We start from the raw sequence: 18,336 nt of genomic DNA on the forward strand, positions 1-18,336 counted from the left end.
GTTGGGCTCCCTGCTCAGCAGGGAGCCTGCTTCTCTCTCTCCCTCTGCTGCCCCCCCTGCTTGTGCTCTCTCTCTCAAATAAATAAATAAAATCTTAACCAAAAATATCCATTTGTTTGTGTCCTTTCCAGATTTTGTCTTGTGGTCGATTTCTAGTTTCATACCATTGTGGTCAGAAAAGGTGTGTGAAAGGACTTCAATTTTTTAATATTTTGAGACTTTGTTTTTTGGCCTAACATATGATCTCATATGGAGAATGTTCCATGTGCCCTTGAAAAGACTGTATGTTCTGCTGTTTTTGGATGGAATATTCTGAATCTCTCTGTTAATTCCAGCTGGTCCAGTGTGTCATTCAAAGCCACTGTTTCCTTGTCGATTTTTCTGTTTGGTGATCTATCCATTGAGGTAAGTGGGGGTGTTAAAGTCCCCTACCACTGTTGTATTACTATCATTTTTTTCATTTATGTTTGTTAATAGCTGCTTTATGTACTTAGGTGCTCCCATGTTGGGTGCATAGATATTCACAATTGTTATGTCTTTTTGTTGACTGTTGCCTTTGTAGTGTTCTTCTCTTTTCTCTTGTTATAGCCTTTGTTTTAATGTCTATTTTGTCGAAGTATTGTTACGTCAGCTTTCTTTTCACTTCCATTTGCATAGATGTTTCTCCAGTCTTCACTTTCAATCTGTAGTCTTTAGGTCTGAAGTGACTCTCTTGTAGGCAGCATAATATGGGTCTTGTTTTCTAATCCATTCCATCACCCTCTGTTTTGATTGATAACCATTTAGTCCATTGACATTCAAAGCAATTACTGATAAGTGTGTACCCACTGCCATTTTGCTGTTTGTTTTACAGTTGGGTTTGTAGCTCTTCTCTGACCCTTTTTCTTTTCCTCTCCTGTCTTGTTGTTTGATGTTTTTTTGTTTTTTGTTTTGTTTTGTTTTAGTGATATGCTTGGATTCCTTTCTTGTTATTTTTTGCATATCTATTAGTTTTTTATTTGTGGTTACCATTAGGTTTATACATAATATCCTGCGCATATAGCAGTCTATATTAAGTTGATGGTTGCTTAAGTTTGAACCCATTCTAAAAGCACTGAATTTTTACTGCCCCCCCATGTTTTATGTATATGATGTCGAACTTTACATCCTTTTGTGAATCCCTCGACCAACATATTTTATAGACATATTTGATTTCTTGCTTTTGGGCTTTAACCTCCATACTGGTTTTATAAGTGAGGAATCTACTACTTTTATTGTGTTTGTATGTATCTGTGAATTTTCTTCCTTTGCTAATTTTCTTACTCCTGGTTATGGTCTTTACATTCCAAAGAATTCCCTTTAACATTTCTTATATGGCTGGTTCAGTGCTGATAAGCTTCTTTACCTTTTATTTGTCTGGGAAAATGTTATCTTCTTCTTTTTATCTCTTCTAAATGATAACCTTGCTGGAGAGAATATTCTTGGTTGCAGGTTTTTTCCATTCAGCACTTTGAATATATCATGCCTGCAAAGTTTCTGCTGAAAAATCAGCTGATAGCCTTATAGGGTTTCTCTTGTATGTAGCTGTTTTCTCTTGTTGCTTTTAAAATTCTCTAATACCATTTTTTTGCCTTTTTAATTATGCTGTGTCTTGGTGTGGATCTCTTTGGGGTTTGCTTCTCTCCAGTCTCCACACTTGTGGCCTCCCCCCTGTCTGTGGCTGGCTTGGTTCTGGAGTGCGTCTCTGCCCCTCCTCCTGCTCCAGCGTGGCCTAGTCTCTACCATCAACTGTGGGAGCCCATCCTGCTGGTCTTAGGGTTTTTTTCTGGTTTAGTAGTCACACTGATGTGGCTGTCATCTAGGTTTATTCACGGGACAAGATGAGGTTGGAACTCTTCTACTCCGCCATCTTCCGTGGAAGTCTGAGAAATCCCAATTCTCGGTATTTATTTGAAAGAATTGAAAGCAGGAACTCAAACAGCTATTTATACATAAGTGCTTATGATAGCATATTCACAATAGCCGGGAGGTAGACCCAACTTAAATATTTATTGATGGTTGAATCAATAAAGAAAATATGTTATATCCATACAGCAGGACACTATTCAACCTTAACGAAATTCTGACACATGCCACAACGTAGATGGACCTTGAATACATTATGCTAAAAACTCTAATGCTTCCAGAAGAAAGTAGAGTATCTTTTGGACCTTGAGGTAGGCAAAGATTTCATAGACAGCAGTCAAAAAGCACTGGATAGGAGAAATAAAATAAAGCAAATCTCATGAAAATTAAAAATTTCTCATGTGGTACACTGGTAGGGGTATGAAGGTGAGCCGCAGATTCAGGGTAAATATTTTCAAAACATAACACCTAAAAGCAACTTGTACCTATAGTATGTGAAGAACTACTATAAATTGGCAATGAAAAGGCAGCTCAAAGGATGGACAAAAACTTGAACAGGTACTTTACAACAGATGGGTGTACTCAAGTCCAGTAAGCCCAAGGGCAGTGCTCAGCTTAAACCGTCAGGTGAATGCAAACCTAAATCCCCAATGAAATTCCCCTTCCCAACCACAATGGTGTCTGCTGTGGAAAAGATTTGAGTGTACCAAGTGTTGGTAAGGGTGTGTCAGGGCTGGAGTCTCATACACGGCTGACGGAGATGTGAACTACCATAACCACTTGTGAATGGTTTGGCGATTTCTTTAAAATTGAAACCTGCACTTACTGTATGGCTCAGCAATTACATATTTAGACATTTAGAGAAGAGGAATGAAAATGCCCACATAAACATATGTATGTGAATCTTTGCTGCAGGTGTTTTGTAATAGCCCAGAACTAAATATAATGCAAATATCCATCAGCTGGAGAAGTATGAATGAATTACAGTATATTCCTATGTTGTATTATGTCTCATCGGTAAAACCCTGTGAAGTACTGAAACTTGCAGCCACATGAAGGAATATATCAAGCAGGTAGCGCTATAGCAGAGAATCCATATGGTCATATAAAGTCTGTGCGATTCTGTTTGTATGGAGGTCAAGAGCCAAGGCAAGCTTGTCAAAATATTGAACAGTAGCTGTTTATTCAGAATGGGGGTTGATTGGAAGGACACACACAGGAACTTTGGGTTGATAGATATGTCCTGTGTCTCAACTGGGGTAATGGTTCTGTAGATAGATTTCCATCTATTAAAATTTATCAGTTGTACTTAAGATCTGAACATTTCACCACATGTACATTTTATACTCTCTCCCCACACCTGCAAATGAATACTGACCTCTGTTTAATAGCTTTTCTTTTTGTAGTGTCTCTTCACACTTTCTATAGAAGAGATGCAGGCTGCAGGTGGCCCATGGGGGTGGTCAGGTGGCTCTGTTCTAAAATGCTAACCTGCTGGAGTTTTCCTAGGAACAGCATGAGCGTGGTGTGTTTGCTGGTGAAGGGTGTGGACCCTGGAGGTGTTCACACCTGGGCTCATACCTAGCAGTGCCACTTGCCACAGTAATAATTCCTCGTTTGGGAAATCCTGGGAGTGCCTCCTCAGTGGGGTTGTGTGGAAGATTGCGTGGAGCCGAGTCGCGCCTGACTGCTGCCTTCTTGCTGGCTCCCGGCTTCCATCTGTCCTGCGGCCTTCTTCACAGCACCCAGAACCCCCACGGACTCAGATCGTGGCACAGCTGCTTAAGATCCCCAGTGCCTCCCTGTCAGACGTGCCTGCCCCACCTCAGAAGCCCTCGTCCTGGTGCGTCCCTCTGCAGGGTGGTGTCCTCTCTGCCCACCACCTGCTCATTCACCTTCCACACCTGGGAGCTGCATTTTCTCTGTGTCCTGGGAATTCTCATTTTTACAGAATGGCTGTTTATTCTTACTCTTCAAATTTCACATCGACAGAACTCTTCCCTGGCCTCACAATGAAGTGGGCAGTCTGTTTATCCTGTTTTCATTCCTGCCCTAGATGACCGCCTTTTGGGTGTCCCTTACCCATTAGCAAGTCAGCTGTGTGAGACACAGCCCCTTGTCCACCTGACTCTCCACTGTACCCCCCGCCCTGAGGATGCTTACGAAGTAGGCGTTCAGTGACTATTTGTGGGGTGAATCCAGGGGGTTAATATACTCAAAAGGCCAAACACAGTGACTGACCCCTGAGAGTCTGGTGTTAGTGGAAATCATTGCTGCAGCCGGCGAGGTGTGACCTGCCCCCTTAACAGAACGTAGACATGAATCCCGAGGTTTGAGGAGTGTGAGAAGAAATACCCACAGATCACCTAAAAAACAAAAGTCATGCAGCACTTTGCGGCCAGTATGTGATTATTTATACAGGTTCTAGGGTAAAAAAATGAATAATTAGAAGTCTGAATGAGTTTGAATGTCTCCCTGCAGCTTTTAAGCCAGTGATTTTATACTTCTTTTCCTTCCTTCCCCACCCATCTGTTTGTGACAGTGTCTGTAGGAGGATCAGCTATTTCACAGGACCAGACCAAAGGGAAAAAAAAAAAAAAAAAAGGCCTGGGGCCTTCGGGATGTCCCTGAACAATGGGGTGATTGAGCTCTCCTTTTGTTTTAGACGTCCACACAGAAGCCGTGCAGGCAGCGCTGGCTAAACACAAAGAAAGGAAGATGGCGGTGCCTATGCCTTCCAAACGCAGGTCCTTGGTTGTGCAGACCTCGATGGATGCCTACACACCTCCAGGTGAGCGGCGGGCCCGCTGTCTGCTTCCTGAAGTGACGAGCGAGCCCTGGAATTAATTCACCACTAGCTCAAGCAGTCCCGGTCTTTGTAGCTTTCAGACTAATGGTACTGTAATTCAGGTTTCGAACCAGAAGTCCAAATTAAACTTGGAAGGAAAAGGAACGTTATGTATGTGTCTATACAAATATGTATTTTAATCTTTTCATTGAGATTCATAAATGATACAGCCTTTAAAGTCTCGTGAAGTTTTACTTGTCCCTTCATGTAGCAAAAGGGAGGAGTTTGTGCCTCCACAGTTATAACTGAAGTTGGACTTCTCTTCTGCCTAGATTGGTCTGTACATATTCTCAAGTCCTTCAAATATAAATATGCCATGAGGTTGTGTTGAGAAACCAAATGAATTGAAAAATTTATGCAGCTACCTCAACTTGGGGTCCTCATCTTCCTGTAATGTGCAGGTAGTATTTTGTGTCTGTCACAGTGCTTGTTCTGCGGTGATGTGAAAGCAGCCACAGGCAACAGATCAGTGAGTGGCTGTGTGCCAATAAAACTTTATTTACAAAGACAGAGGGCCAGTTTGGCCCACACTGGCTGATCCAAATGGTTGATAACCACCTAAGTTCTCTGCTTCGTTTTACCTAAATCATTATAATCTCTGTTTTATGATCTTCAAAACCAAAGTAAAGCGCAAAGTTAAATTATCCAGGTACCTTTAGAAAACGTGAAGGATCGAGCCTAATTTATTTGGTGTTTTTTCTGTGAATCGGGTTCCAACATTATTCATGTTGTTGCCACTGTGCCTTTCTGCAGACCTAAGTTACCTTGCACAATAGGAACAGAGGAACGTATACAACACTTTTTCGAGTACTTTGACGTTCAGTCCTGAATGTTTGCAAGCAGTGAGAGTAACAGAAGCAGGTACTTCAACTGCAAGATGCACACAACATAGTGATTCAGCATTTTCGCTCCCTGTGATGTGTGCAGTCACCCTGTCAGCATTCAAAGTTAGTGCCGACTGTCGACTGTGTTCCCCACACTGCACTTTGCATCCCCCAGACTCACCTGTTTTATAACCGGAAGTTTGTACTACCCAGTCCCCTTCACTTGTCCTGTCCAAACCCCCACCCACCTCCCCTCTGGTAACCACCAGTGTGTTCTCCACATTTGAGTCTCTGGTTTTTGTGTGTTCATTGTTTTGTTTTTATTTTAGATTCCATATGTGAGTAAAAACATACACTATTTGTCTTTCCCTGACTGACTTCACTCTGCATAATGCCCTCAAGGTCCCTCCACATCATAGCAAATGGCAAGATTTCATTCTTTTTTATGGCTGAGTAATATTCCATTGTGTATATATACCACATCTTCTTTATCCATTCATCTGTCTGTGGACATTTGGGCTGTTTCCATATCTTGCTTATTGTAAATAATGCTATAAAAGACGTAGGGGGGGCATATATCTTTTTGAATTAGGGTTTTCATTTTCTTCTGATAAATACCCAGAAGCAGAATTGCTGGGTCATACGGTATCTCTATTTTTAACTTTTTGAGGAACCTCCGTACTGTTTTCCAGAAGGGCTGCACCAGCTTGCATTCCCACCAACAGTGCGAGAGGGTTCCCCTTTCTCCACATCCTCACCAACACTTGTTATTTATTGTCTTTTTGATATTAGTCATTCTGACAGATGTGAAGTGATACATGATTCTGATTTGTATTTGCCTGATGATGAGTGATGTTGAGCATCTTCTCATGTGTCTGTTGGCCATCTGCATTATCTTCTCTGGAAAATGTCTGTTGAGGTTCTCTGCCCATTTTCTTACTCAGATAGTTTGGAATTTTTTTTCTTTTTTTGTTCTTGAGTTGTATGAGTTCTTTATATATTTTGGATATTAACCCCTTATCAGATACATGATTTGCAAATATCTTCTTCCGTTCAGTAGGTTGCCCTTTTGTTTTGTTGATGGTTTCTTCCATTGTGCAAAGCTTTTCAGTTTGAGAGTCTTAATTACTTACTTGTGCTTTTGTTTCCCTTGTGTGAGGAGATGGGTCCAAAACACATTGCTAATATGTCCAAGAGTCTACTGGCTATTTTTTTTAGGAGTCTTATGGTTTTCAGTGTCACATTTAGATCTGTAATACATTTTGAGTTTATTTTTGTGTCTGGTGTAAGAAAGTGGTCAGTTTCATTCTTTTGCATGTAGCTGTCCAGTTTTCCCAACACCATTTGTTTAAGAGACTGTCTTTTTTCCGTTGCATAATCTTGCCTCGTTTGTCATAGATTAATTGACCGTATCAACAGGGATTTATGTCTGGACTCTCTATTTTATTAGTGTGGTGAAAAGTTTTATTTTGTACATATTTTTGTAACAAACAGAATGAATTTACAAGGATAACAAACCCACTTAAACCAAGTGTTTAGAACTAGACAGTATTCAAGGAGATAGACATTTTTCTGAGCTACTTTTTTATGAAAAATGATGAGTTTAAAAGGCAGGATGCAGGGTGTCTGGGTGGCTCAGGTGTTGAGCATCTGCCTTCGGCTCGGGTCATGGTCCCAGGGTCCTGGGATCGAGTCCCGCGTTGGGCTCCTTCCTCGGCGGGAGGCCGGCTCTCCCTCTCCCACTCCCGCTGCTTGTGTTGCTGCTCTTGCTATCTCTGTCTCTGTCAAAAAAATAAATGAAATCTTTAAAAAAAAAATGCAAAAAGCAATATGATTATTCATGTATGTGCTTTTTCACATGTTGAATCCATCCTCAGAAATGTTATTTTGTGATGAAAGACAAAACTTCAGAAAATCAAACATTGTACAGATATCTTTGCAAAATAGAACATTATTGGAAGTGTTATTTTTGTTGAAATTTTTGCATTTAATTATTTGACTAGCCCTTTCTTGTACATCATATAATACCTTTTGTAAACTGTCATGCAAGAGTCCTAGCGATAATATCACATATGGAATAGTTTTGTACAATCAAATGCCAGCACCCTCATCATAACAATTTTTATTCACAGCCTATTTTGTGTGTAGCAGTTGTGTACATATTTATAACCATACTTGTACAAGACCTTAGGGCTAAGCTCCATTTTCACTCATTCTGTTTTCCTTGGTTGCTGATAACATTTGTTAGAATTCATCTCATGTCCACTGCTCTTCAGAGCATATTCCTGAAATATATGTTTTCTGTGTGAAAGGACTAGTCACTGACCGGTATCATAGTCTCTGGAAAAGATCTAATTAGGACTGTGACACTGCCAGTCTTTTATAGGAGAAGCTTTCCTTTGGTTTTTACATACAAAACTATAACAAGAATTTGCTAGCACTTCTGCTTCTCACTATAGAGAAATAACTGGTACTAGACTAACCCAAGCACTATAAGCAACTATAAAACTGCCCCAGATGAATGGGGCAGCTGTTCTGGCTGTGGACCTCCAGCAGTGAAAGAGCACCCCGAGAGCAGGACAACTTGTGAGGTGAGCCCCATGGTTCCCAGTGTTCTTCCTGGAGAAGATGTTCAGACCACGGCCCAGGGATTGAGATCTGAATGAGACTGGCCATTCTGCTCCCTGGAAGAGGCAGAGATCTGAGTTCAGCAGATGAAAGGACTAGAGCTTTCCACTGATCCACACTAGCAAAGAAAACTCCAATACTATGCTTTCCTATTGTAATTTGCTTTAAAACACCTGTACTTATGACAAAGGTGGGTGAATGGAATTATACTGTTGTGTGGTTATTACTCTTGTGAATTGGGGAGCAGAATGTGAACAGTAGAAAATGAATAGTGTCAGGTGTGTTATGAGTAGAGGTGAAAGAGAAAGTTTGTAGTGTCAGGTTTGAAGAGCAAATAGTTAGAATATTGACCCCATATTGGGTCTGTTAAGGATGCATACTTTAGCCCTACATCAACCACTAAAAAATAAGAAGTAGAGGTAAGAATTTAATAGAAGACATAAAATGAAAGGTAAAAAAATGTGGTTAGTAGAAGACAGGAACTAATGAATCGTTGAACACTACATCAAAAACTAATGATGTATTATAGTTGGCTAATTAAACATAATAAAAAAAAGAAGATAGGAAAAATCAACAGGTGGAAAAGATAAGAGAAATGATTGGAAAACAAATAGCAAAATACTAGATTTAAGCCCACTCATATCAGTGATTACAATGATTGTAAATGGACCAAACACTGAATTAAAAGATTGAAATTGTCAGACTGGATTAAAAAAAAAAAAAAGATACATCTCTATGTTGTCTATAAGAGACGCAGCCATATTTTTTTTAAGTAAACTCTTCCTCCAGTGTGGGGCTCGAACTCCACAACCCCAAGATGAGGAGTCACATGCTGCACCAACTGAGTGAACCAGGACACATTTAAATAAAAAATTGGGATAATTACGAATACAAGGGTGAAGAAATACACAATGCAAACATTAAATGTAAAGCAAACAAGTCTTTCTTAATATCAAATAGGACAAAAGTAGTACAAGATATAAGGAGGAACCTTGCATGATGGAAAGTGAACAATTCATCAGGAAGACATAATAATGAATATATAACCAAAAGAGCATTATAATTTATAAAGGATTACCCCAAAGACACAGATGTAGTGAAAAGAAGCGCCATATGCACCCCAATGTTCATAGCAGCAATGTCCGCAATAGCCAAACTGTGGAAAGAGCCGAGATGCCCTTCAACAGATGAATGGATAAAGAAGATGTGGTCCATATATACAATGGAATATTACTCAGCCATCAGAAAGGATGAATACCCAACTTTTACATCCACATGGACGGGACTGGAGGAGATGATGCTAAGTGGAATAAGTCAAGCAGAGAAAGACAATTATCATATGGTTTCACTTATTTGTGGAACAAGGAATAGCCTGGAGGAGAAGGAAGGGAAAAATGAAGGGGGGTAAATCGGAGGGAGAGATGAGCCATGAGAGACTGTGGACTCTGAGAAACAAACTGAGGGTTCTAGAGGGGAGGGTGGTAGGGGGCTGGGTTAGCCCGGTGATGGGTATTAAGGAGGGCACGTACTGCATGGAGCACTGGGTGTTATACGCAAACAATGGATCGTGGATCGCCACATCAAAAACTAATGATGTATTGTATGGTGACTAACATAACATAATTAAATTAAATTTAAAAAATAATTTATAAAGGAGAAACTGGCATAATGAGGGAAAATAGAAAAATCAAAAATAATAATTGGAGATTTAAAAAATACCTTTCTTAAATAATAAGTTGTCAAAACAACACTATCCTCCAACTTGATGCAGTTGATATTCACAGAATATTATACTCAACTACTGTAGAACACACATTCATCTTTAATACCTTTCTTGAGGTATAATTTACATTCCATAAAACTAACCTATTATAAGTGTGTAACTCAATGATTTTTAATAAACATACAGATTATGCAGCCATTGCCACAGTCTAGTTTTAGAACATTTCCATCACCCCAAAAGTTTCCTTGTGCCCATTTGCAGTTAATTCCCATTCTCACATTGAGCCATAGGGAGTCACTGATCTAATTTATATGCCTCTATAAATATTCTAGACATTTTATAAATAAAATTATAAAATACGTTCTTTTGCCTCTTGCTTCTTTAGGATAATATTTTTGAGCATCCTCCATGTTGTCTCATGCATCGATTCATTCCTTCTTGTTGCTGAATTGTATCCTATTAGATACACCACATTTTGGTTATCTACTCACTAGTTGTTCGATATTTAGCTTCTTTCCAGTTTTTGGCTATTATGAATAAGACTGCTATCCACATTTATGTACATATGTTTGTGTATACATGTATTATTTATCTTGAGTAGATTCCTAGGGGTTGAATTAATGAATCTTATGGTTAGTTTATGCTGAACTTTCAGGAAACTGCCGAATTGTTTCCATATGACTGCCACCATTTTACATTCCCACTAGCAATATATGAGGATTTCAGTTTCTCAGCATCCTTACCAACACTTAGTATTGTCTGTATTTTTTATTGTAGCTATTCTAGTGGATATGAAATGTAATCTCATCGTGGTTTTAATTTGCATTTTTGAATGGGCCTACTTGCTATTTGTATATATTCATTGGTTAAGTGTGCACACTTTTTCCCATTTTTAAAATGAATTGTCTGTCTTCTCACTAGTTAAGAGTTCTTTATATAATCTGATTTCAAGTCCTTTGCCAGATACACAATCCTTCCCTTAATTGTGTCTAGATCTGTATAAAGATATTTTGTATCTTTATCTTATATCCTGTGACCTTGCTAAACATTCATTAATTCAAGAATTGTTTAGTGTGTTCCTTGGGATTTTCTACATACAAGATCGTACTATCTGTGACTAAAGAATGTTTTGATGTTTCTGTTCCAATCTGGATGCCTTTAAGTTACTCTTTTTGCTGTATTTCACTGGCTGGAGCTTTGCAGATAACGTTGAATAAAAGTGGTAGGAAGGGATATCCTTACCTGAGTCTTGATCTTAGGGGAAACATGTTCAGTCTGAACATTAAATGCAGTGTTAACTATGGGTTTTCACAGATGCCCTATGTTAGGTTGAGGAAGTTCTTTTCTATTCCTGCATTGTGGAGAGGTTTCATCATGAGTTAATGTTAGATTTTGTGAAATACTTTTTCTGTGACTTTCAAGGTTAATTTAGGGTTTTTCTCCCTTTATTAATATGGGATATAACATTAATTTGCTTTTGAATGTCACCACTTGGTCCTGGTGTGTACTATCCATTTTATATGTTGCTCGATTCTGTTTGCTAATACTTTTTGAGGATTTTTGTGTCTGTGTCACAAGGGATATTTTTCTGTGGTTTTCTTGTGAAAAGGTGTGGGGTAGGAATGAAAGGTTGACAGTAAAGAGGGATGAGAACACTTGGTAGGGAGACGGTAATATTTGGATGGATACATGGGTATATGCGTTTCTCAAAAACCGTAAATCTGAGGACTTGAACATTTTTCCCAACAAGATACAGATGGCCAATAATGCAAGAAAAAATGCACCGCATCAGAGATCATTAGGGAAACACAAGTCAAAACCACAATGAGATACCACCTCACACCCACTAGAATGGCTACTGTAAAAAAAAGTAAAAAATTACAAGTGTTGTAATTACAAGTGTTGGTGAGGACATGGAGAAATTTGAACCTTTGTGCACTGTTGATGGCAATGTAAAAAGGTGCCACCTCTGTGGTAAACAGTATGGCAATTTCTTAAAAAAATAAAAAATAAAAATATTACATGACCCAGCAATTCCACTTCTGGGTCTGTAGCCAAAAGGATTGAACGCAGGGTCTCAAAGAGGTAATTGTACAGCCATATTCAGAGGAGCGCTGTGATAGCTAGACATGGAAGCAACCCGTGTCCATCCACAGATGAATGTGTACGTAAAATATAGTATCCACATGAGATAGAATATAATTCACCCTTAAAAAGGAAGGACATTCTGCAATACACCACATGGATGAATCTTGAGGATGTTATGCTGAGTGAAATAGCCACGCACACAAAGACAAATACTGTATGATTTCACTCATATGAGGTGCTTAGAGTGGCCCACATCATGTAAAGAGAAAGCAAAATGGTGGTCCAGGGCCTGTGGGGAGGGGAGAATGGAGGGTTATTGTTTAATTGGGACAGTTTCAGATCCTATTGAGGAAAACGGTAGGGACGGTTGCACAGATGATGAGTGTATTTGATACTACTGAACTTCTTTAAAATGGTTAAGGTGGTAAATTTTGGGTTGTATTTTATCACATTCAAAAAAATTAAAAGAAGTCTTAGGTCTGAATACAAAAAAAAGTATCAGTTTTATTTTTCTGTAAATTATAATCCCGCTATTTTATGAGCCAGGACAGAGGGAGAGAATTTGTCAGGCTCTTACTATTACTGCTGTTTTTCTAACAAATTCCTAACGGACTTTCAAAAATATTCCAGATAGCGCAGGTCATGTCACAATTTTAACAAAATGTGAGTATAAATATTCTTCACAAATATTGTTGTGTTGGAAAAAAAAAAAATCCCATGTCTTGACTTAAGAAAATTGTCGTTTCTCTCATTGTCATCAGATGTTCTTGAGCTACTCACAGTCTGTTATCCCTCCTGGCATCTCCCATAACTCACAGTGGTAGGACCCAGAATTCACTCTTACATGGGTATTTAAATAACAAGTACACCAATATTTAATTCTTGAAAACTTCTCTGCTAGGGGAAATCTTATTAAATGAAAATAGTTCCATTAATTTTAATGTACAGGGTGACATGTTTTATCCCAATCTAAGATGCACAATTTTCACAGAGAAAAGAAATTAGTAAATAGTGAAAAAATTTTATTAGAAATGAATTTTTTTAAGATTTTATTTATTTATTTGACAGAGAGAGACACAGAGAGAGAGGGAACACGAACAGGGGGAGTGGGAGAGGGAGAAGCAGGCTTCCCGTGGAGCAGGGAGCCCGATGCGGGGCTCGATCCCAGGACCCTGGGACCATGACCTGAGCTGAAGGCAGTTGCTTAGCCCACTGAGCCACCCAGGTACCCCTAGAAATGAATGTTAAATACATTTAGCTTGCTCTTAATATGTAATATGATGACGTATTGTCCTCACCAAAGGAGGAAGCAAAGTCTTGAGCATGTAGGTTGGTGGGAAAGAGATGGCAGTCCTTCTAACTTCTACACCATTGTCTCTGCTGACATCTTCCTCTTCGAGGACGCACATGGTTATCTTCACTCGCACAGAATTTAAAAAAAAATTATAGCTCAGAGAAACACCTCTGGTCTCTAAAGGGCTACAAACACACTTTGAAACACATGAAAGTTCAACACCTCTTAGAGAATGCTGCCCCCATCCCTCTCACTTGCTGTATGCATGCCTGGAAATATTTGGTTTCTTCCCAAACTGTTGAGTGGAGCAAGTTGGCGAGTGTCTTTGCCTGAAATTGTAATATCAAAACAAACAAACACACAGATTTTTGTAGCATATTTATTTAAGGTGTTCGGGATGAAAAGTTCATTATACTAAAAAAATAATGCATTATCTGAGATGTGGTGTAACTGGTTTTTAAGAGAGTTCAAAGCAAAAGGTGTTGGACGGGTAGTGCGTGTGGTGGGTCTTTGCTGGCGACGCTGGGTCTGGGTGTGTTTCTGCTCTGATGCACAGCGCATCTCCTCTCTTTCACAGATACGTCTTCTGGCTCGGAAGATGAAGGCTCGGTGCAGGGTGACTCCCAGGGGACCCCCACCTCCAGCCAGGGCAGCATCAACATGGAGCACTGGATCAGCCAGGCCATCCACGGCTCCACCACCTCCACGACCTCTTCCTCTTCTACCCAAAGTGGGGGGAGTGGCGCCGCCCACAGGCTGGCCGACGTCATGGCCCAGACGCACATAGGTGAGTGCCTCGCTCTCCTCGGTGAGCAGGGGGCTTTAGTGGCTGTGCCCTTGGCGTTTACGGAGCCATTCAAAGGACAGCACAGAGCCCAGCTCCGACTCTGGCTGCTTTGCTGCTTTTGTGAAACCCTTGGTTTTGCTGGTTTTCAGCATCCCGATGTCTCTGACGGCTAGACTGCCAGGGGTTTTCTGTTCATAAAGGAATGCATGCTTGTTCATTAGGGCACTGTGGAACCCCGTGTCTACACGATTTCTCCTCACACTAAAACACGCTTCTATGTGGAGTCTTAATAGTGCTGATAAACAAGGCAGGGGATTTTAAAGTGATTTTGCTATTACTTGGGGTATCGTTTGAGAAGGTGGGGGTTTTTATTGCTTCTGCTGTAGCCTGCTCTCCGCGCTTGGAATTCAAAGTTCTTGGCTGGTGCGTCTTCTATCCTCTGTGGGTTCTGTGATGAGTAAGATCCTCTCTATCGGAACAAGCACACAGTTAGGAAGCATTGCCTGAGATGTTTGAAACTAGCATGGAAAAGGAGATTAAGTAAGAATTACCGGAGCAGAAGAAGGCGCGTTGGATGAGCCGTGGTGCTGTTGGAATTGTGGGCAAAGGAGGGGCATGTCTTTCTGTCACCACCGTGCCCGATGCTCCTTATGACCAGGAAATGAGTCCTTGTCTGCTGTGCAAGGGGCAAGTACGGCGTCCAGATCTCTGCTCTCCCATTTCAGCGACGGATTAACACTCTTGAGCTTCCCAGTAAAGATCCTTCACAGACTGAATTGGCTTGCTTTGAATGTGGTGCCAGGATAGTTCAGGATGCTCCCCATTCAAACCGCGACGTGGACACGAGTCACCTCGCCCACAGGACACGCACCCCTCACTGTGCTGTGGTTGGCAGCACGTACCCCTTGCCACACCAGACCTTGTGTCTGCAGAAATCCCAAACTTAGGGAACAGGTAAAGATCGTACAAACATCTCAGACTCACAGGTTTTTGTTTCTAGATTATTAGCTACTTGAGAGAGTTCACAGAAACTCAAACCACTTTTTTAGGACTTTGACCTAGGAGCACTCACTCGAATGAAGTTGAAGTTAAATGCTTCAGCTTTTAACTTTGCTGATAAAAGAATCAGAGGTGAGCTCTTTCTTCTCCGGCAGAAACTAGTCTGGTCTCCGTTTCCACACGAACGGCTCTGACATCTTAAGAAAACACTTCTTCCTGTTTCGTTTTTTAGTGGGGAAAAAAAAGGAACAATGATTCTTTGCTTTGTACCTCTCAGAGCTGTGGTGAGTAAAAAGGAGGAAAAGGGAAATTTCTCATCTTTTGGACAGTGATGGTCCAGTGCCAGGTGGTGTTATCAGAGCCCAGTTTTACACCCGTGAGTGACAGCAACACCGAGAGTCAGTTAAAAACTAAAGAGAGCGTGTGTGCGTGACGTAGGTCAGCTTCGTCTTGCGTGCATTTCGGAGCCTGAGGTGGCGTCTGGGCGGGTCGTCCGGCACCTGTGCGGATGGTTAGACGTGGGGCATGCCGTCCCTCCGCGTCTGCCGCTCACTCCAGCCTGGGGAGCCTGGGCGCTCCAATTCTGTTCACTTTTAAGGAAGAATCAGAATCTTGCTAAGAGAAACATATAATTCCAAACAAATTAATCACTGCCTTCGGTTCTCCCTTTGTGACGTTTCGTGTGAAATCCTGGAGGAAATTATAGCATGGAGGATTAAATTTATCCAGACTATAAAAGGTGGCGTGACTCATGTGCCTCACATCTCAAGGCAACCTGAACAGAGCCTACAGCGTGTGACGCTACAGTCATTCCTAATCGGGCACAAAGAGAAGTTCCTAGAATATCTGGAAATTTTCTGTAAATAGGAAAAATCTTGAAAGAAAGCAGTGGCAAAATACAATAAAACAGGGAATAAAGGAGAACGACAATTCCTCTGGCAGAGCAGAAGAGGTGAAGCTCGCCCGCATGGGGCCGGGGTCTCCCTGCACAGTCTCTCACCCCCGAGAGCTCCCTGACCGCTGCGCGGTCAGCACACTTCCCCGTCAAAGAGCCGGAGAGTAAGTGACTTGGGCTTCGTGGCCCCAGCAGTGGTCCCTGCAGCTGTTCCACCCTGCTCTCTAGAACAAAGGCGTCTGTAAGCAGGTGGGCGTGTCCCTGTGGCAATAAAACTTTATTCATAAGAACAGGTGGCAGGCTGCCCCTGATCCATCACTGGCCACCTCCTGCTGGAGAGCTCTACACCAGGCTCCTGGGACAGCAGGGAAAGGCAGACAGTGAGTGAGCTCACCGCAGGCAGCGCAGACACTCCACCGTGGGTTACAGATTTCTTGGGGCTCCTTTGGTGATCCAGGCCTGGCTTGAGAGCAGGACCCACAGCAGCTACCCCGACTGGGGGGTTTTAGTTAGGTCTTCATGCAGGCTTCTCACCCTGTGTCGTCATGTTTACTTGAACGGGAAGCTGATCCCCGCAGAAATGCTCGGGGACGGGGAGCGAACGTCTCTGCCCGTCTGTGTCCATCTGCTTGGGGAACGTTCTCTAACCACTGACCCCTCTCCAGCTCAGACGTTGTCCTGCTCTCACTGCATCTTCCTGTTTCCTTTTCCGGAGAGGGGTGCTCGCTCTTCCGAGGCCCATCCTTTCCTCTGATGCTGGCTCCCGGGAGGTCAGCTCTTCCCTCCCAGCTTGGGGTGTCACCGGCCGCTCACGGCCTCTGCTCACGGCCTGCACCACGCGCCAGCCACCCCCCGCCCCGGGCTCCTGTCTCGCCCCGTCTCTCCACGTTCTTGCTGCCTTCATGCACTCACGCGGTTTTCGAGAGGCCGCCTGCTCTTTCCTGACACACAGATCTGCATTTCCCACCGTGAAATCCCTCACAGCCCCCATTTCAGAGCACCTCCCGACACTGCACACGGGTCCCCCTGTCGACCAGCCTGTTGAAGAGGCTGTCCTCCCAGGAGCACGCTTGAGACCCGAGCACCGTGGTCCCTTGTCCCCACGACCCTCGTGCATCCACGTCTGGGTGTTCGGCTGCCACACGTGTTGCAAGCCTTGCTCCGCTCTGTGACTGTCCCCAGACCCCCACCTCTCGTCTGGACTGCCTCAGCCCCTTGTGCCCGCATGTCCTTTTGCCTTTCTAGCTGTTCTGAGCCCCACTGCTCCTTCAGCGCTGTTAGGACACAGGTCCGCTCCTGTCTCTTCCCAGAAATGCTCCTGCGATTTTCACCTCTCAGCACTCGCTTTTTTAGATTTTATATGTAGACTCAAAGTAATGACTTTTGGACCCAGAAGTGTCTCAGCGCCTCCTCCTCCATGCGCCCCTTGCCACAGGAGCACCTCACTGGCCTGTGCACTCACACCTTGGCACACACCAGAGACACGCGTCTGTTTAGTTCTGCCGTTTGTGACATTTAAATGCATTTAACTCGGAAAGCAGTAACAAAGCCATTTACACCTTTATGCACATGAGTTTCACAGATTCTCTCTTGGAGCTTCTAAGAGGGTCCCCACAAACAGGGAGAAAAGGCGGAGAGAAGCCTGCAGGTCTGGGCGACGGGCCTGAGGGTAAGCACATCCCAGCCAGGGCGTCGGGGCGCCCTGTCATGTAGTTCCTTCAGCCCGGTGAGGGCTCACCATGCCTTGTTCTGCGGGGGGAGACTGAGGCCCAGGAATGTTGGCGTGAGGCCACAGGTGCCCAGCGGGTCGGTGGTCAGCAGGACCTGACAGACCTGTGGGATGCAGGAGCACCAGCTCGTCACAACGGAAGGGAGCTCCTTTCCAGACAAAAGCTCAGTTACACTTTGCATTAACAGTGAAGACTTCAGTGTCCCCAGCACCCCCCACATACACACACAGGGTCTGTGGTCTGTGGAGTTGTTGGGACAGTTGGAGCCTGTCATCAGGAATTTGAACTTGATATAAAAATCAAGAGGCTCTTGTTTGAAGTCGAAGGTTCCTGTTCTGATATTGGCACATACTTCCTAAGACCTGTCTGACTATTGCTGTCCTATCTTCATGGGATCACGTGGCATCAGTGTGGGAGGGCAGAGAACCTGGCGATCCTCCTAAAGTCACCCCTGACTCAGAACTTTGGCCAGAGAAATGTTGGTGTATAGAACCACCTAGCCCTCTTGCAACCACCCCTAGCGGCAGTCTGTGAATGGTCCACCTGAAATGTGAAAGGCCAGTGTGGATCACCACCAGCAGTAACGGGTTAGGCCAATGGCTGGTGAGACTCAGGGCAGGTCCTCTCTCCGGGTCG

General features: G+C 42.7%; 1 protein-coding gene across 3 annotated transcripts in view; it reads left to right on the top strand.

Annotated features, from left to right (window-relative positions):
- DIP2C (DIP2 acetate--CoA ligase C (putative)) overlaps positions 1-18,336 on the top strand; it is a 402,614-nt gene that overhangs the window by 238,227 nt on the left and 146,051 nt on the right. For all 3 annotated transcript variants that reach the window (XR_015768806.1, XM_088025832.1, XM_088025833.1), the window contains 2 exons: positions 4,550-4,675; positions 13,867-14,076. Coding sequence is in view for 2 of the 3 variants with exons in the window: in XM_088025832.1 (XP_087881958.1) it covers positions 4,550-4,675; positions 13,867-14,076 (336 nt within the window). In the remaining variant the exon portion in view is untranslated. The remainder of the gene's footprint in view (positions 1-4,549; positions 4,676-13,866; positions 14,077-18,336) is intronic.

Source organism: Eumetopias jubatus, unplaced genomic scaffold (assembly GCF_037043125.1).
Source record: "Eumetopias jubatus isolate StellerSeaLion01/CBP00866 unplaced genomic scaffold, mEumJub1_p1.0 scaffold_8, whole genome shotgun sequence".
Taxonomy (NCBI): domain Eukaryota; kingdom Metazoa; phylum Chordata; class Mammalia; order Carnivora; family Otariidae; genus Eumetopias; species Eumetopias jubatus.